This window comes from Sceloporus occidentalis, unplaced genomic scaffold (genome assembly GCF_023333645.1).
Source record: "Sceloporus occidentalis isolate IW3139 unplaced genomic scaffold, rSceOcc1.0.p SCAF_44, whole genome shotgun sequence".
Taxonomy (NCBI): domain Eukaryota; kingdom Metazoa; phylum Chordata; class Lepidosauria; order Squamata; family Phrynosomatidae; genus Sceloporus; species Sceloporus occidentalis.
In genome coordinates, this window is record NW_028317024.1 from 5,719,521 (window position 1) to 5,740,267 (window position 20,747).

Consider the following 20,747-nt stretch of genomic DNA (forward strand, 5'->3'; position numbering starts at 1 on the left):
TTGTGCTACTGCTGATAAGGCATTGAATGCTACGGTGCAGATATAAGAGGCGGCAGAGAGAATTATGGTTGCAAACAGAAGTTTGTTACACGCAGCCATCGTATATTAAAGGTGGATTGAAGCAGCAACCAGTCAGAGAAAATACAACACAGAGTATGTTGTAGGTTGTCGGTTAGTTGTGAAGCTTACAAGCTGAGGAGGACGCTTTTATGTACCAATTTAAAAATGTCAAGTATACACACAGAGATCTTATCTCAGGGACTTTGTCCTTAAGTAGTTATGAGACTTATGCAACCTCAGCCATACATGGGATATTTTTATAGCACACAATAATCACAACTTGTGTAACCGTAAATATACCAATTTTGTAACTGAAATTATTTAACATCTCCCTCTTGTGATGAGACATACATCTTACCTTCTCACCAACAAGGGGGAAGGAATGATAATTATTATCATTTGCCTAATCTTTCAAAAGACAAAAAACAGAAATGACCTTGCAGAAACATCACAAACAAGCCACCAAGTTACTTGCTGCATTGACATTAGTGCCAATCGTGATGACCGCTTACATGATATGACCAAAAGTATTTGTACACTCCTCCAAATTATTGTGTTGATGTGGTTCAGCCACATCTATTGCTAATAGGTTTATAAAATCAATTAAATGCTTCCAACTTTGCAGCAGCAGTTTGGGAAAGTCCCTTTCCAATTCCAACATGACCATACCTGGGAACTCTCTGGGTCAACACCCAAATCCTCTGGTTCGTGGGAGCGGGGTCTTGACACGTTCTGCTCCCCTCCCATTTCCACTTTAAATGGGGATGTTTCCCATGATGTTAGCGCCCCCTCAGTGGGAACGGCCCCTGACGTCAGTGGGATTGCCTCCTATGTCAGCGGGACCGCCAGCTGAAGTCAGTACGCAGTCCTGGACATGTCCCGCAAGGCCCGACCTTAACTCCACTGAGCACCTTTGAGATGAACTGGAACGCCGATTGAGAGCAAGGCCAACATCAGTGCCTGACCTTTTGGCTAAATGGTTACAAGTTCCCACAGACACACTGCAAAATATTATGGAAAGCCTTCCCAGAAAAGTAGAGTCTCTGACCACAAATCCCTCACACTTTCTATCCACGCCTATCATGCTAAAGGCACGTTGTAGGAATCTATTTGTTTCTTTCAAGGTAGGTGGATCTAAATATCAGACAAAAAGTCTGCAATACCATTTTTCTGGAGAAGTTGGGTCCATGTCTACAGTTGCCTATAGTCATCAATCAGTCAGCATAGTCCCAAATTTTTGGAACATGAAGGGATATTTGGGGTCTACTCACTAAAAACTCAACTGACCAAATGAGACTAAAGTCAGATTTCCTTGCATGCTAACACTTACAAAACAACTTGCATATTCATTAAAATGCAGGTTGTCTGCTTGAACACACGAGTGCCTTCAACTTTAAATATTGTTATTTATTGGGCAAGGGCATTGAAAATATATAAAATGGGTGTCCTGAGGACCCCCTGTTAACTAATTGGCACATCTGTTGCAGGTGGGCCTATAGTCTGCAATTATAACCCTGACCTCTGACCTATCAAATAGTTATATTGTAGCTAATAAATTTCAACTGTTTTTTGTTATCTTGTGTTGCTGGACAGGTACGAAATCAGTTTGTCATAAATGTGGAGGACATTGGTCTCCTGAAAAGCTGTACAGTATGTCATGTAATGCCTTTTATGAAACACCCCTTCAAACTCTTTTAGTGTTAACACGTGATTGTATTACACAAGCAGTGGATGGGTTACACAAGCATCGACACTCTATTATACAACAACGTGCTTTGGTTTACACAGTGCAAGCACCCTGCACCCTTGTGTAAGTGTCTGCATTCCTCTTGTGGGTGCTACATGGATTTTGAACAGAGACTAATAAGTAAAAATGGAAAAATACTTTTCAGTAGAAATTAGGGCACCATAAAGGTAAAACACATAATTTATATAATGTTTAAATTTTGGAAAAAAAATATGGGCTAAAAGTCGCAAATTATGTTTAATTGTTTATGCCACATGCTGCATAATTAATTACAGATTTATACTGAAATTAAAATGTAAACAAAAATATGTAGACTGAAATAATTTGAGCTATACAAATAAATCAAAATCAAAAGATAGATTCTCTTTATGTTGCTCTAGTCTTGTAAAATAGGTTATTTTCTGAAAATAAAGGAAAGAAAATTGTATACTTTGGCATTCATTTTTTAATCAGCTGCGTGAGAGAGCTGAAAAGCAGACAATTTCTTGAGCTATTTTTTTCTTATTGCAGAATAATATTTGGATGTTAACAACATAAGTTGGTCCCAGCGTTTCAATAAAAGGCAAAAGTGTGCTATATTGTTAAGATGTATCATTAGCAGGTTTGCTTATAATATATGTGCTGCAATAATTGTCTGCATTAAACCTTATGCAGAAGCTGAATATAGAAAAAGATTAGCAGTCCTGTTTCAGTGTCTTTGTTACTGAGTTTGTAAAAGCAGTTCTTGTAACTGAAAAAAAAGACTTTAAATTACCGACGAGGATTAAAATATAAGCAATACAGAAAACTAGGGTGCTAACTAAAAGTAGGGACTGTCTAACATGTTTCGAGCTTAATGATTAAGCATCAGCTTTGGTTCGAAACTGCGTTAATGCCTTGCAAATTGAGTCCATGCAGAATACTTGCTCCTTACATAGAATTATGTTACTCAAATGGACAACATTAAAGCAGGAGCTTGGCTGATGGATGATATTTTGTGCAAAAAGGAGATAGCATGCCATATGGTGTGTGTCTGAGAAGGGCAGAAGCAGCTATATAGTGTTGTGTGCAGAATCAAAAGTAAATGAGAAAAAGAGAAAACAGAGGAGAGAGAAAGAATTGGAGATGGGAAGAAGAAAGATGGAGAGAGAGAGAGGAAGGCAAGGAAGAAGAGAGAGAGAAGAGAAAGAGATAAAGACAATAAAAGAAGTATGTGACAGAGAGATAGAAGAAGAAGTTGTTAGAGTGGTATAAAGTAGTAATGGAGGACTGGCACCTTCCAGCCCGGGGGGGTAAACAAATCCATGTTCACACACACTTACACATTCATATCCATGCTAACACACACTTACACATACACATCCATGATAACATACACACTTACACATACATATTCATGCTCACAAACACTTACACATTCATGCTCTCACACACACACATCTATGCTCACACACAACTGAACATAGACATCGATGCTCAGACACACTTACACATCCATCACACACACTTACACATACACATTTATGATCACACACACACTTACAATAATTCCATACTCCTCCTATACCCTCTCTCACTCACTCACTTGCTCCCTCCATCTTTCCCTCACTCACTCATCCCCTTACCTCACTGTTTTCTTTCTGGCTACTCTCACACTGTGAACGTAGCCTTGCTTATACCACGGGGTCATGTAACATTATGTTCTGTGGCTGCTACTGCTTTTCTGCCTCCTCAGGACGCTCCAAAATTGTTCAGAAAGGGCAGTCCACCCCTGAAGAGAAGAAAGATTGAGAGAAGAAAGCAAAGACAGTGCTGGGTATATGTGTTAATATGTAATTATTTTTTATTAAACATGTGTTGCAAATGCTCAATTAACCTGTTGTCTTGAAGCTGCATTAGTTATGACACAAAAAAGGTCTTGCTAAAGATACAAGTAAAATATTTTATTTTGGGGTAATCACCATATAAATGTAAAGTGAAACAATATATGGTAATTGACAGGTTGCTGTTAAATTTTATATTTTAGTAGTTAAAGCGCTTTCTAAGTGGGTTGCCACTTTAGCATGTGCTCTACTGGCTCAGGGTGTGCTCTACTGGCTCATGAAAAGGTACACAATAAAAGGCATTGGTCATTGGAACAAAGTATTTATTTGTTGCACAAATTTTACCACCACAAAAACACCAACATTGGAAAAACGTATTTATTTAATAACCATATACCGTTTTCATGTCATTCAAAACTGGAATGAGTAAATCTTCACTCGTAACATTTTCTAAAACACATGATCTAAATGTAACTTACACCTCTCATTTTCCTTATAATTTAGTTTTCACCTTGAGCCAAGACTGCTCCATGTAGAGGATGTGAGTGCCTATCCTTGGGTCGATGTAATTTTCCATGGTGATTGACAGTGAATCAACCAAAACCTCTTGCATTTAAATCACTGTATGCCAGCCATTGCACGCTCCCTTTCAATAATGGGAACAAACATCGCTCTGTCACTGTGTTCAACAACAGTCTGATCCCTGTTTTAGCTCAAACACCCCTAGTCCATCAATTTTAGTCCCATGGTTCCTGGTTGTTAATTACTGCATCTTCATCTTCTGACAAAGGGGGGCTTATCACCTCCTAAAGTCCTCCCAAGATTTGGCTTCATCTATTGAATGGGAAGTTCTTGTTGCAGACCGTTTGACCACTTACTTCAACAAACTTTCCTGCACATGCTAAAACCAGATGTAACTGCTGTCTCTTCTTTAATATTATGTTGCAATAGAAATTTTTGATCAACATCGTTTTGGGGGTCACTCTCCGCACAATAACTAATAATAACTGCTTCCAACTGTAACATCGTTTCGAAAGAGCAATAATGGCTGCTTCAGGTTGTAGAACACAAACGATGATAGAGCACATGCTACAGAGACAACCTAAATCAGGGGCGTCCAACGTGCGGCCCGCGGGCCAAATGCGGCCTGCTGGACTGGCCGGTCCTGCTCACGTGGTGGTCTGCCGCCCGGCTGCAAAGTTCAAAGCCGCCGTTGTGCGGCTTTGAACACGTGACGTTCAAGGGGGTAGGCCCACAGAATGTGTTCCTCATGGCAAGGAGAGGGTCATCACATCGGAGGAGAGCAGGAAAAAAAAAATTAAGTATGAACAATGGACATGATAGAAGTGTAATTTCTGCTAGCTTTTGCTACTGTGGCTGCTTGTGTATGATAGGAGTATTATTGCTATAGTAAATATATATGATTACTAACAGCAATCACACTCCTATCATGCCCAGGCAACCAGTACATGCTGGATCCTGGGCATCATAGAAGTGTGATTGCTGTTAGCAAGAGACAATGCTGAGCAACACAGAGGGAAAAGTCAGGGCCCCTGCGGATGATTATTTTCATTTTTTTTTCTTTCGTCATTTTGCCAAATTAACCCTGTATTAATATGCTAAAAAAAGCTAAAAGGCCATATTTTCTCTCAGTGAAAAATGAGTGCGGCCCACGCACATATACATTTCTGATGAAGTGGCCCACTGCAGAAAAAACTTGGACACCCCTGACCTAAATTGTATATGACAGCAACCTAGTACCCTGGTCCTAATACATTGATAAAAGTGGGAAAGCAGGAGCACTCACAGACTTATTATATTAATATGACATTTTATTACAGTGTGTGGCTTGATTGACATAAACCTGTAGATTTGTGGGACATAGAATAATCAGCAGCCCCTCTTAGTTGTTATTGTATTACATGCCCCACATGTTTATGTACTCCATGTCCGGCACATTTGTGATACAAACAGTCACGTTTTCATTGAGCATTACCCAATGGTGTAAATGGTTCTATAAATGAACAACCAGGTGATAAAGGAGTGAGGTTAGCGGGCAGTTAAGTTTTTGCAGAAACAGATAAATGTATTGACAGCTCGGAGGAATGAAAAGTTCATCAGTGTTCATCTGAATACCTTGCATAAGATTCCCACCGCAAGGAACTAATAGGACTTAAAGAGAAAAAGTTGTCAACAAAGACAACCAATACCACTGATGAACGCTTGCCAAGTACGTATGTCGCTATGTGTACACAGGGGCTAGGTGAGTAGTTTGGCCACATGTACAGAAGCAAAGGTGTTATTGGATATCATGTTTAGTTTTCTAATCCTAGTTAATGCCAACACTTTATCCATCTCCCCAGGTATTACCGTACATTCTGCTGTAGAGTACAGTACATTAACATATAATGATGTTTACAGATTAACAAGAAACAATAGATATTCATTAACATCTGTGTATACTACCCGGAGAAGCTACTTCCTATTCATAGGATAATGGTTATTATTCTCATTGCCTTTTTGTAAAGTTTAATTTTAGAAAGGAAAATTATTATCTAGTCTGTCTTGCCACCCTTTTTCATAGACCTGAGATTCTGTTGTGTAAAACAATCCCTTGGTTTTAAACAATATTAATCTTCAGAATTACTTTGACCAAAAGCACATGCCATTTCTTGACTACAGAAAACCCACCGATCTGACCGAGTAATATATTTAAGTAAAGGAGCCCAAGAACAGACTGGGAATTAAAATTGGCCCTTTCAGTCGTTGGCTACACTGGAAGGGGATTGGCCACATGAGTGGCAAAAAGGTACTTGTGAGGCTCACCGGGCTGAAGAAGACCATTCCAGGCAGGGCATAGACACAAGTGGACCAATTTTTGGTAAAATATATGGAAAATTGTTTAAAATCTGTATAATCATTTTAAAATGGATTTAGTTACTGTCAAATTCTTTTGTGTACGTCGGCAACCTTGTTTGCACTCACAATTGAATAAAAGGAAGGACGTCGCAGTGCTGCGCCCCTCACTAACTTGGTCCTTTGGCAGCTGTCCCGCTATTTAGGTCAATTCTCAGATCAATGTCACATTTTAGCCATTGTGCTCATTTGTTTTAAAAAGCCAAATTTTTATGATGTCAAATCTACAACTCCATGGAAACCAAAGATCAACCCTCCACCACAGCCCTATACCCCTTACCATACTAACAAGAAAGCTCGTCCCAACTCCTATTTATGCTCTACTAATTGTATTTCATAGTAAATAAATCTAAAGAATCTGTTTTTATATATATATATATAATTTATGTTTATATATATATGTTTATATAAAGAATATATAGAATTATATATTATCCCAGTCATATTTACAATATCAATAGTTACATCAATAGTAACATGCATGGGAATTGCCCATGTGGATTCCTTCTGTAAATGAATAACCTTGTGATAATAGAGAGCAATTTGAAAGCTGTTACTTCTTTTTTGTTGCAGAATCCAGATAAATTGCTTGACTGATGAGAAAAAAATTTAGACTTTATCTTAGTAAGTAATCACCTAATAATTCCTAAGGATCCTTTCACCACATTTATATTTAAATTTGGCTTCCATGGACTGTTATTATGCACAGGATGAACACACGGTTGCAGATTGGGAAAACCAAATGAAAAATAAACAGGAGCCCAGGGCACGGAGCCTTCCATGACAGTGTCCTTTGCAGGATATGCGTTCTGCCACATGCATTGAAAAACTCTCTCCAATCACCAGTGGATCTCGCACTGCTCTTCCTCCCTGTCCTTCCCTCTTACCTCATGCAGAGTCTTTATGTCTGAGATGCCATGCTGCTACTGCAGGGTAACATAACAAGGGTTTACGTGACAACGCTGGATGCTTTGGTTACTGGGGTGCCTGGGTACCATGGTGCACCTGACTGGGTACTCCCACCAAACTATACTTCCTCCTGCTGGGACACCAGCCGTTATCCCCTTTCAGAGCCAGACAGAAGCAACGTTGTAGAGAGAAGATGCCGCTGTACTGGAGCTGCTTTGGTGCTGTGGCTAGCCGTAGCTTAGCATATTCAGCACATGTAGTGTCCTGTACATGTCAGAAAGGGAGGAGGCTGGCCCCCAGGCCTCTCCAGGAGCCCAGGGCATGAAGCCTTCCATGACAGTGTTCTTTGCAGGAGATGCGTTTTGCCAAATGCATCTTCTGCTGGGATTAAGTACGTGCAAGGCATCCAGCTCCAGCCAGCTCTAGCAATTGCTGGGCAAGATTTCCAGGAGGTCTAACAAGACCTCCACCCTTAATCCCTTAATGGTTGCTCATTTTCTTGTCCAGTGATTGGCTGTTTTGAGTAGGCAAAACTGATGGGAACCGTGAAGTGCAGAGAGGGCAGCTTAATAAAGTTGTTTATTTGAAAAAAATAAAATTAAAATTTAGTTCAAAAAATGCATTTTAAAATGTCAGCTTGCGACCGGAGGGCTCTCTTTACCTAATGTATGGGTTTGACTTAGTCTGTCAATGCTAGTTTTGTCATACCCTTTGAATATGTGTATTGTACGAAGCGACACTTAATTAGTTGGCACTGTATAAATAATAAGAATTATTATTATTATGTAGCTGAGTACTTTAACATGCATTTCATGCTTGGTGAGGCTGTACAGTACAATAGACTGTCTCTTTAAGTCTTTGCTGGTTGCAGGGATCCCAATTTCATTATGATATATCTGTGCAAATACTCAGATGCAATCATGTCAAACTATTTTAACGTTTTTTTTCCTAACAATACAATGTTCTCTATATGTTAGCTGCATGGAAAAAAAACGATATTATTTATAATTTGCTTATTAAAGTACTTATTTTTCCTCATATAGGGACATTATAATGTTATTGTTAAGGTCAGCAAATGATTGATAGCAGCTCCTTACAAGAAATTATATTAATGTTTTAAACATCTCATTATTGCATTGCTATACACCGCTCACACCTCGCATGCTTAAAAGGTTACAATTTGGTACTTTTTCCACAGTTATTTTGTTTGAGTTGTCTCAAGTTATACTCTTCTTCTATTCCCCTTGTGATCTGTTATTCTATTTTGCAGCATCATCAGAGTGGGAATATATTTAATATTACAGGATAACAAGTATATAACTTGTTGCGAATGGCAAGATATCTTGATCTATTTTATATCAGCTCACGGTTTCTGGAAATAAAAAAACATGCATTTTGATGTTATCTATCCCACAAGCCTTACAGGATTGTTTCCACTCCAAAGTCATTTTTATTATAATTCAACGAATAACATGAAATACATGAAATATATTTGATCCTTCAGTAGACGCTGAGGTTCTTTATTATATTTTTTACAAGTTTATAAAAGTTCCTAAGACAAAATACTTTCGGAAAGACAAATATCTATAAAATGAATATTGTCTTTATCATGTACGAGTACCCCTTTTACATAATAAAAAAGGAACCATTATTTAAATTAAATTTTATTGTCCTTAACCAAATTCAGTTTTCCTAGATTTGTTGCATGGAAATACAACAGGAGACATTTCCTTCCACCGTTGCTACTTTTACAGTCTTGGAATTGGCCAGCAGTATCCTTCATCTATGTCCCTGCAAGCTAATGAATATTTAAAAGATTGGATTTCTTAACAGCTTTTTATTGAAATGCTTTTTATAGACAATAGAAAGGAATGATCACTTAAAAACAAGCAGCAAAATAATGTGTTGATTGATACAGTGCTAGAAGGTAGCATATACAAGCAAGATTGAAAGTGTCTCTGGAGATCGAACTCTTTACAAGCATGATAGCAGGTCTGGCAACGTTATCAATTACTCTGTGAAGTGCCATTGAGAGCAAAGGGAATTAAAAAGAGAAAAGCCATTTTAACCTATAGAATATACGTGATGGGCTGCATGTAGATTAACCGGGGTATCTCATGTGAGTCATGCTCTTTTGGCATGATGGGAACTTGCAGTGTTGACATTAGTTTGTACAATATATAACAAAACTGTCCATAAGTGGTCAGAGACACAGGTCAATACAATCAGAGGAAGGCAGGCAAGATGGGCAGGGGGCAAATGCTCCTAAAAATGTTCAGGGTCACTGGGGCATCTAGGGTAAGAAGAACACTAGACAGCATTTATACCCAGACTGGATCAGTTATGTGCATCTATTATCAGCCTTCTTTGTAAAACAATTTTTCAAATATTTGCCACATTGTATGCTTTCTGTTTGTTCGTTTCTTCTAGCTCTCCATAATAATGAACAACTTGGCTAGGCTTACCATCTAGCCTAATGTTACAGCGTTTGTTTTGCTGCAACCACCTTGATCACCATCGTTTATAGGGATATAGTGGCACCCCAAACTGCACATTGATTCCACAAGAAGCCCCACTTGGTTTCTGATCCATGAGCTTCCTTCTGATATCACAATCAAGTTGATTCTCAGCAATCCTTTGGGAGGTTCATGAGACTCACAACTTAATAACACCTGGAGAAGTATGGGTTGGCTACTTTTGTAGCAATAAAATAATTTGCCGTCATTAAAGATGCACAGAACTTAACTTCAGATCTTTTAATATAAATATTACAATGCTCCCAGATGCTAAATTAATTGGAAATACACATCTGGAAACTTGGCATATCGTCTCCTCCTGCTCTTATGCAAATACCTTGACTGTAGAAAAAAAAAAAAAAATGTACTTAAAATTTCAGAATTCTGTGTACTGTACCAAAGGTAAGAAGATTAATTTCCTTTTCTTTGTGTGTCATTGGGTCAGTGTAGAAACGTGTATCAATTTCATGCTTTTTGGTTACCAGATTATATTTTTACTTTCTACTTGAATATTCCTTAAAGCTTATGACAGATATATACTTTATAAGAAAAAATGCTTAAGATTATGTGGTTTTGGGGTTTTTAGCAGGAGAAAGAAAATTAGGGGAGGTTTAAGATGAGAAAGGAGGGGGTTAAGCCTAGATGGGAAAGAGACAAGATGATAAAAGGCAAACACAAGGAGGTTAGGCTAAAGACACAGTGATGCCTACTTTTAACAACCCATTCAGTCCCTGCTAGAAAAGCATTTAGGTATGGGCCAGCCTACAATATTATTATCTTTTATTTACATAGCGCCAACAATTTACGCAGCCCTTAGTACAATAAATATATTCAAAGGGTTACGACAAGACAAGAATTTACATGCTAACACAAACCGATACAGTAGGTGGAGAGAGCCCTGAGCGCAAGCTTACAATATGACCTATTTCAAATAGATCACTATTATAACAATTGCTGTGCTAATCGTAGATTTTTAGATATGACACCTTAGTGTACCTCTACACAACATCCATTTACCTCTTTATGACCCATGTTTGTGTAGACAATACCATGCATCCCAATACCGCAGACAAAATTAATGGTAAAATTACTAAAATGTTTGCACGCGTCCCTGCAAACCTGAAATTACTAGTTTCAATGTACGCCGAGAATTAGACAGGAAAGAATCCCCGTGCACAAGAGCGTATAGATTTCCTTATCATTGAAAATCATTTTTCAGTGTTCTATTTAGAAAGTCTATCTCGATTAGCTGCAGAGGTGCTAGGGCTTAACATTCCCATATCATTAGAGTGCATCACTCATTAGATTTTTATAATGAGGACATCTTAATGCATATCACATTATATCAGACCGTCACCACCTAAGTACCTCTGCGCTGATTGCTAATGTATTAATTTTGTTGGTACCAATAGGATCGGCTCATAGACTATTGAAATTAATATTATTTTCAGTATGCTGAAAATAAAACTTTCCTTCAATATAACCCACACAAAGCTGACATTCAAAGTAAATCATAGTTATAGAAGGACATTCTTGGTGTACTGGTTGCTTTTCCATTTAGAGACAAAATTCTTTGAATGGTTTAAATAAAGCAGTAATGGTTTAAAACATCCAGTAATATGACCCTTCTGTTCTGTAATGGTGCCAAACATAAGACATGAGCTATCAAAATGTTTTACATTTTTTCTTTCAGGAAGACGTGACATTTTTATTATTTCTACAAAATAAAGGTATTTGGATTAAAATAAGACATAGAAAATGTCCTACAATGCGGTGCAATCTCAATATTAGTGTCATGTTCTTGAAAATATACAAAACTATTAAATGTACTATGAACATAACTGGCAAGTATTAGTTTATTGCTGTAAAACAAAGTGATTAACCTTGGCCCATTTTCTAGTTTGCATGCAGGCAATTTCAGAATAATTTGACAACCTTTTGGGAAATTAGCCAGCCATAGCCAAAGGGGTAATAAATAAGTTATGGTGCAACTACTCTAAGAGACACATACATTAAAACTATTTATCTCAAAAATATATATATATAAAAAGGACAAGATATTAAGCACTAGCAATACTTTTTAAGAAAGCTGGAGTTTTATCCACAATGTAAACCCATCATGCAATGGCAAATAACTATAGTCAAAGAAAGTAGCACTTATATGTACATATAGAATTACATTCACAATTAAATGTTATAAGGCAGTATTAAAAAAATTATATATATATACACACACATACACATATATATATATATATACACACACACAGATTATTTTCCTTTTAAACCGTAATTTACTTTCTTTCCCTTTGTATGTCCATCACTAACCACATTAAATTTGTCATTCTACAAAGAAACGTGTTTTTCTTTTTAAATCCATATAACAATCTGTACACCCCATCACACCAAAGCAAATATACTCAAAAAAACAGTCGAAATCAATTATTTTTTGGCAACACACAGAAAAGAATCTATCTAAAAAGCACCAACCTATAAAACAAGCTGCGGTTGTTGAGTTACAAGATGCCCCATATGATTTTGGATGTCAATTCACTTCTTGTGCCTCAGCTACTAAATATTAGATTGTAACCTCACGGGAATAGAACTTATTTGTGCTTTGTCTGTTCTATCACATAGCAAAAGCAATTGCTTTTTTCATATAGTACAAGTTGCTATCTTTCATATTGTCCCCAGAATACATTGAGTTTATGTTTAGTATTCTCCAATTTCGTCTTTCTGAACTAGCTAGATTGTGGTTCAGTTTCAACATATTGCTCATTGATTTCCTGCACATTGGTGGAAGGTGGCAGCGGCAACCATAATATTGTGTTGTTTAGACGGCATTAATATGACACAAATCAATCAAAAGAAAAAAATTACTTTACTTTATGCTGTTAAGTATGTATTCATGGTTTGCACTGATATATGCTTGTCGTATATTTGATTATATGATCTTAAGGAAATACAAAAATGTAATTCCAGCACCTTGGGTATTTTAACGTTCTGTTTGTCGAAGAAAAACAACATCAAAACATACACTTCTTCCAGCGTCGGCACTGATAAGCTGAGATAGGTGCCAAAATAACTGGAAATGTAGAATACAGAATTCCAATCTAACTGTTCTTGTACAAAATGAATGCTGACACAGCTACAATTAACTTTAACAGTTACACAATTAAATAAAATGTGAATCAAGCAAAGATGGGAAGATAAGATATATTAATCAAAATGTATGGCAAAATGGACCATTTGCAATTGATATTTGTAGATATCAATACACTGGGAAACCATAATGGTGGTTGTTATCTATTATCTTCGATTAGAATGGTTCTTCGCGGATATGTATCAATTTCAACAAAGATGTACTGATATTCATATTTGCCACTTTCTGGATTCTGTAGAAACAAATCATGTTACAATAAACAGAGCACTGATCATACAGTTAACATGGTATAAGTAAAAATACGTACCTCTTTCACGTCTACGTGTACTGTTCCTTGCTTCCTTGGTTCCGAGCCTTGAATATAAAACTTCAACCGCATACATTTCATACCATCTTTTATATACTCCACGTGACTAAAACAAACGGAGGAATACTTGAAAAAAGAAAAGTGTAACACACGGCTGCATTTTAGTGTAGACGCCAAAACTATACAAAAATTAAAAATAAAAAGAAAAGATACATCTCACCTTCCCCAACAAGGAAAGCTAATATGTAGTGGTGGGATAGACCTACAAATGGGCCATTTGTCTTAAGGCAGACTGCCAGAGGATTATAAGAACATCATGAGGCTTAAGTTAACTAACCAGTTTGTGTTTTGTCTCTATTATTATTATTTATATATATATAGTATCAATGATTTGTACAGCTCTTTTTACTAATGACAAATGCAAATTCAAAGAGACTAACTAAAACAAGGTATAAAGAGGGCCCTGTTCAAAAATCTACAGGGACTGGGGATGCAGAGAAATAAAAAGGTATAAAAGAGGTGGGATTGCTATTTTTAAAGATGGACTAGGCAGGTGGTATTGGCCCTTAATGAAAAAAAAGACACTTAAACCACAACTTTTGTGTAGTGTTGCTAAGTGTCAAATAACAGGTTTTTTTCTTTCAACTACAGTGTAAAGGACTAACAGATCCAGACAGCCCCGACTTATGTAGCGCTTACATAAGTAGATCCGGAAAAATCTTGCAAACAATATACGAAGTTACATAAAACTCGGCTTACGTATAGAGTTGCGGAATGTTCAGGGACTTTCTGTTTATAACTAGAACCACAGTAGCTAATGATGAGTAGCTTTACAACTGAAGTATGGAATATGTAATACTTTCTTACTTTATTACTATGGTAATAACTGTACAGGGATAATTAGAACTACTTTACTATATAAAATGTCTCAAGTTGCTAGTGACTTAATTATTTATGAACATCACGATTTAAAAGTTCTACCTAACATGCTGTCTCCTCCCGCGTCTTGTAGTCTCTCCATAGCCTTTGATGGGCTCTCCAAACACCCCGATAACCTGGTAGAAATAAACAGCAAATGCAAGAGTACAGTTTAATTCCAGTTGAAAATCCTTTTTCCATTTTGCTAAATTTTTTTTTTTGCTAATCGGCCGTGCTTCGTTTCTCTTCTCAAATTCTGAGCATTTAGAGGAACAAACAAGCATTTCCAAGAGACCATTAATTTGAGTACAGATTTTTTTATATTTTTTTTTATACCATTACATTGTTGCAGTTATGATTCTCCCTTTATGGTTTGCCCCCTGGTGATTTGCATTTCTTGGAGCAGATATTGGAATACGTGTTAAGTGGTAGCAGCATTATGAGCGAAGATAAAAACCACGCTGCTCTGGACATTTTTTTTCTCCCTTGGGTAATTGATTTGGTGAACAGTGGTTATCATCCAAGAGACTCCCATAACAGCATCATGGGGACCCCCTTAACATTCAATCCATATAAAAGTACTCAATAAGCACTTTCTTATGAATTAATGTAACCATGTAAAAAAAAAAAAACATCAGGAAAAATAATACTCACCCTAAGGAGAAGCTGCAGATACAGAGCATTATGATGGGTAAAGCATATGATGACTAGAGCAACCATGTTTTTATATGAGAACCAAAAGTACTTCCACTCCTGCTTGATCTGCACTGTATTTTAAGTGAAGCACTGCGTGTAGTTGCTTGTGACCACCATCTTCGGTTTGGTGGCTCCTTGCTTTGCTTTGGAGGCAGTCAGCTGCTGCTGGTAAACTTAAATAGCGGTGTTTCTGAATTAAACCTTGCTCTACATGTACTGAAGGGCATCAGTAAGGCGTACACCCTATGATCTCAAACCAAAGTTTATCAGGGTTTACCCGTTAAACTGACCTTTTTTTGTTTATGCTGTTGAATGTCAGTATAATCGAATCATTATTATTTTATAATAACGTAAGTGCCAAGAAATTACACAGCGCTGTACGATTTAAGAGGGACAGTTAGCACATACATAACAAATATACATTGATACATACAGACACATTGGGTGTTGAGAACCCTGCCTATGAGCTTGCTATCTAGCCTTATTGTACGTTTATACAAACTTCCAGGCTTTGAGGGCCCCGCTTGTTTACAGTCTAAAGGATTTTTCTTTACACTTACCTCTGGATGAGATCGACACTTTTCCAAAGCATCACCATAGATTTTACTGGGACTCGAAGAAGAGAAAAGCTCTTTAAAGACAACATAAAACAATCCCCCTGCATGATGACAAAAAAGGAGAAAATAATTATAAGTTTAACATTTTCAATGGCAGAGTGAATCGCCACGTTATTCTATTCAACTGTTCTTTTCATACAAGCAAATCATTAAAAACACAAGCACACCTTATACATTTTACAATTCTATCCCACGCCAAGAAAAAAATCTCTAACCTGTAACTCCAATCCCTACAAGGACCACAATAAAATAGGTGAAGTCTTTGCCAGCTTGTGTAACTGCAATAAAGAAAGAAAAAAAAGATGAAATTAAAACATAGCCTTGTTATACTTCGATTGATTGGGGGCAATCGTGAATCTGCAAGAAGCATTTCCAATACCATCTGGTTCTCAACCTATAGAAGGTGTAGAACACCAGGAACTTCTTAGAAAGACCATGACTGTTTAATAGATTAGCATATAACTTCAATTACCCATTTCAACTGAATTGAACCAGACCAGGGGCTTCTGTAACATGACATGACCTTCCGGCGTTCAGTCGTAGAAGCCCCGGCAGAAGTGTCTGCCCGCATCCCGCAATCGCTCACCGGCTGCCAGAGAGTAGGATCTGGGTCCCCTGCAGCGCTGCGGGGAATCTGGATCTAAGTCTTGTAGTCAGACCTCTATTTGAGGTTTGATTAGAAGACGACCTTGAATATGAGACAAGAGATATTTTTAAGAGCATTTGCCTTATAATCAAGCAAATACCATAATTTCTTTATCTATTAGTGTTAGGAAAATAATGTAATAATTTGCTCGATTATAAGACGAGGTTTTTGCAAATGCTCTGAAAAATACCCCTCGTCTTATAATCAGACCTCAAATAGGTCTGACCATGAGACTAAGATCCAGATCCCCCGCAGCGCTGCAGGGGACCTGGATCCTCCTTAACCCTCTACACACCACTCTTCCTCCTGAAATACCTTATACCTCCCTATATGCCACTCTGCCCCATAATATGCCTTTTAACCCCCTAAATGCCAGAGTGGCATATAGGGGTATAAGGCATTTCTGGAGGCAGAGTGGCACATAGGGGATTAAAAGGCATATCATGGGGAACAGTGGCATATAGAGGGTTAAAAGGCATATCATGGGGCACAGTGGCATATAGGGGGTATAAGGCATTTCTGGGGCAGATGTGCATAACCGGGGACAGGTTGGAAAATAAAAACAAAATATTTTTCTCAACCATAGCTTTTATTTAAAAAAAAAAAAATAGCTTACATGAATTAATATTTACTGGTAAAACTTTTTCCTATGGGGTCGTCTTATATTCAGGCTTTTTCTTTTTTTTTCCTAAATTAATATACAGATTTGGGGGGTCGTCTGATAATCAGGATCGTCTTATAATTGAGCAAATACGGTACAAATCTACTCTGTCGCTCTTAATATGGTTTGTGACAAAAGCGTCAAAAATGTATTTTACGCCAAGAAAAATAGAGGAAAATCAAAATAGGATTTAATAATAAATAAATCACTGTTAACTGAATAAGATAATGGTACATTCATTTCATGATTGTAAGCTCCTTTGAGTAATGCTCTCCACACCTTTTGTTCCGTTAAGTCCAAATTGTTATGTTATGCACTACTTGTTACGTCCTATGTACCCGCTGTACAGCTCTGCGGCATGTGATGGCGCTATATAATTCAATCATCATAGAACACAAAAGTTTCCAACAGATGAACACTCACAGTTTGATTATACATACAAATTGATCTTAGAATGAGGGCAACACACCGTGCCAGTTAACACACCGTGCCAGTGGGATTTAATGCTATTTGAAATACCTTTCTGGGCAGCGGTTTGTGGGGATACCCCATCGCTCCTGGTCTGCACGGACACACGTTTGTCGTTGTGCTTCGAGTCTCTGAGCTGCAGCAAGCAGCTGCCCGTGCATATACTGCGCTTTCCGGTGATCAGGACGCAGGCCTGACCGATAACTGGCGTGTTCCTATGCGGGCTTCCCAAGCACGCCAAGCCGCCAAGAGCAGCCTTCTTACGGGAAACCGCAATGCATTTAACAGTGTGCGCCAGCAGCCTGTGCCTACACACAAGCGATCTCCACAAACACGGGGGCAGCATTGTGCAAACACAACTGACAGCTATCCCACCTATGGATATTCACACAGACATAAACGAGTAACTATGGTTACGCTTCTTTGCATATATATGCTTTTTGTTTAGAGGGTAAAATATAACCCTGGGTCACTCATAAACCTCCACATTGCACCGAAGGCGTCCCTGTAACCTCAGAGCGTCCAACAGGCTTGCTGTCAGCGCAGCGATATATCCCGTGGGAACTGTAGTTCGAGTCTGCTTCTGTTCCATACATACCAACAGTGTACATAGGCCAAAGGACTACAATTCCCAAAGTGCATTGCGGAAAGGCGGGCTAGCCGGGTCACAAGTGCGTGCTGCTTGACGTGCCGTCGCTTTTAGCGAGCGTGGTGTGAGGTGACATTTGTGTGTAAAGGAGAGCGCAGGGTGGGCATCTACACACCAATATAAGCTACAGATGTGCATCGTGAGGGACATCGATGTAATACGCGCGGCTAGTCACAGCCTGGGCTGTAATTAATAGTAATTGTGTACGGTATTCGGGGTTTTTAACGCAACCTGGTGACCTGCGAGCGTTTATAATATATATGGCTACTTAATAACATGGTGGGTGAGGACAGCGGGCTGAGAATTACTGTGTAGAGAAAACCTTATAGTGAAGTATCCTCATATATTTCTCTTCACAATAATAGAAAAGGTCTGGAACCTTCTTATCTGGTGATACCCCTTGGTGGCCATCAGATAATTATCAGCCAGGGTGTATTTCCCCCGCGTGTACAGCTTGAGGTAGTTGTGGATGGTGATGACCACAGGCTCCGCCCCTTCCATGTGCACTCGGTATCCCATGGATACCAGATGTCCAAGCTGTAAACATACATGCAGGGATAGGACGTCGGTGGAACCATTTGGTAAAATAAATGATTTTTAGGGTGCTTTTGCCACCCATTTCACAAACTGATGAACGTATTAAATAGTATTGAGAACTGTTGTGCATCGAGTTATATTTATTTTCGTGTGCAGTGTCAGAATACTGGTTTTGCATAGTTTGCAGTCTATCCTTAACATGGATCTGGCTACTGCCTCTGATTTTTGGTCTCATTAATTGTACATACAGAGGCTAGTGATCAGGTATTGGTATTGCAGAGTTAGTTATTCGTTACATTCTCACCCCGCTCCAGATGGATAAATGAATGCAAAAAATCAGCAAGCCCTCACTCTGTTAAATTATACATTGTGCAGGGCCAGCTGATCTCTTTTTTTTGGCCCTTCATGATGAATTATGTCATGAGGGAGTTGAAACCACAACTTGCCTTCAAACTCCGGTTTTAGTGAATAAGACCCCTTTTTTTGCCTTTCAAACAGTATAAAGCTGTGGTCCTGTTAGTGTTTTTTTTTCTTCAGCAGAGCAGTGACCGTTCTTTCTTGATGATTTTGTAGTTATTTGGTCAATAACCTTTATAGAAGCTGCCTCTACATATCAAACTAAATGAAAGAGTAAGATAATAGCAACCATTATGGATCAGACATGTTATGGCATCCCATTAATTCTATAAAAAATGATATCCAATCAGCCTCTTCCATTAGTGGGTCTTTTTCTTACTTAAGTGAATGTTTCTGAAAATTAGCATTTCTCCGTTCATAAGTGAATCAGCGGGTAGATCCCCAGTTCTCTGTTGTCTGTCTGTGTAGTGACCATGAGATGTTAGTTCGGTTCACGGTAACTAATACTGAAATAGAAATATATTATTTATCCGGTAACTTTATTTAAGACATGTTTATAAGTTATGTTTTTGTAGCTTACATGTCTGTTTTATCTTTTGATCACCTTTAACAAATACTTCACTTTAAACGCAGATACTTTGTTGGATGCCTGTGGTTTTGCTTGGCTACTGCAGCAGCCTTGCAGTTCTGTTGGTCCCTAAATCATATCGCTAGCAAAGCAAATTGTGAGCTAAGTATAAAGAGCCATTCACGTGCTGACTTCAGTGCTTTTGCCACTTTGCACCAGAATTAGTGCTGACTTCAGGGCTTTTGCCGCCTTGCACCAGAATTAGTGCCGACTTCAGGGCTTTTGCCGCTTTGCATCTCCTTGAGCAGCAATTGTAACAATTGTGGAGAGCGTTCCTTATTGGTTTGTAAGGTTGTTACAGCATATCCGATTACTTGTAACTAGCCCAGGCAACCTTAATCAAGGGGAGCCGCATGGCCAGTCGGGGAGATTGTGGATCTCCCGCTATCCGGCCCAAAATAACAAGAGTGCAAAGTCTGTTCATACAGGCCTTATTTTCAATGCTCCCTCGCACTTTGTGTCGCTGATGGAGGCTGAGCACCAGCATATGATGTTGTGTATTACTGTTCTGTATGTATACCACCTATAAGGTTTATTCTAGGGCAAAACCTCTACTTTTTCATCAACATGAAAAAATATTTGTGAGAAAACTAAGCATTTGACTGTGCTTACACACAGTGTGTTTTAGTTGTTTATTAAATAAAATTGTGTTCCTGAGTAGAGTTTATTTGATAAAGACAGCTGCCTGTTTACCCTGCTAGCCGACCTCTAATATGTGGATAACACAAAATATTTTGTATTATATTTCTATATCATCACATCTTATTCTTCATCTTTATTGATAAATATTGGTGACAAAACTAGGCATTCTACTGGGCTTGTGTGCAATTTAACCCCTTAAGGACAATGGGCGGTCCCTATACCCATTGAAAACAATGTATTTTGTACGGGCTTTGTCGTTAAGGGGTTAAAACCCATTGCTGATTAGTTTAAGACAGTTGTCCATTTACGCTACCAGCCAAACCTCTAGTTTGTGGACTAGTCTTTTTCTTTATGAATTGGGGAAATTCAGTCCTGCTCCACGGGTCTGTGTGCCCATCATTTTGAGTTGCCCAGGTTGAGTGCCCTACTACTACCAGGGCCGGCAAAGTAGGTAACAGCCTAGGGAGCAGATCTACGTGGGGGCAGTTCAGTCCACTGCATCGAAGGC

At 38.3% G+C, this 20,747-nt stretch overlaps 1 protein-coding gene across 1 annotated transcript; it reads right to left on the reverse strand.

Annotated features, from left to right (window-relative positions):
* Positions 1-13,252: 13,252 nt before the first annotated feature.
* Positions 13,253-17,772, reverse strand: LOC149289623 (mitochondrial import inner membrane translocase subunit Tim21-like). Its single transcript, XM_089490427.1, has 6 exons — positions 17,478-17,772; positions 15,867-15,929; positions 15,595-15,692; positions 14,402-14,475; positions 13,421-13,526; positions 13,253-13,345 (listed from the first exon to the last, which is right to left on the reverse strand). The coding sequence occupies exons 1-6, from the start codon at positions 17,770-17,772 to the stop codon at positions 13,253-13,255; spliced, it is 729 nt and encodes a 242-aa protein (XP_089346553.1).
* Between the last annotated feature and the right edge of the window lie 2,975 nt (positions 17,773-20,747).

Coding starts and splice junctions, on each gene's coding strand:
- LOC149289623 (XM_089490427.1), bottom strand. CDS start 17,772: ATGCTGCCCCCGTGTTTGTGGAGATCGCTTGTGTGTAGGCACAGGCTG. Junction 15,693..15,866: donor TGTAGGGATTGGAGTTACAG/GTTAGAGATTTT, acceptor GTCATCATGCAG/GGGGATTGTTTTATGTTGTC. Junction 14,476..15,594: donor AGTGTCGATCTCATCCAGAG/GTAAGTGTAAAG, acceptor TATTTCTACCAG/GTTATCGGGGTGTTTGGAGA.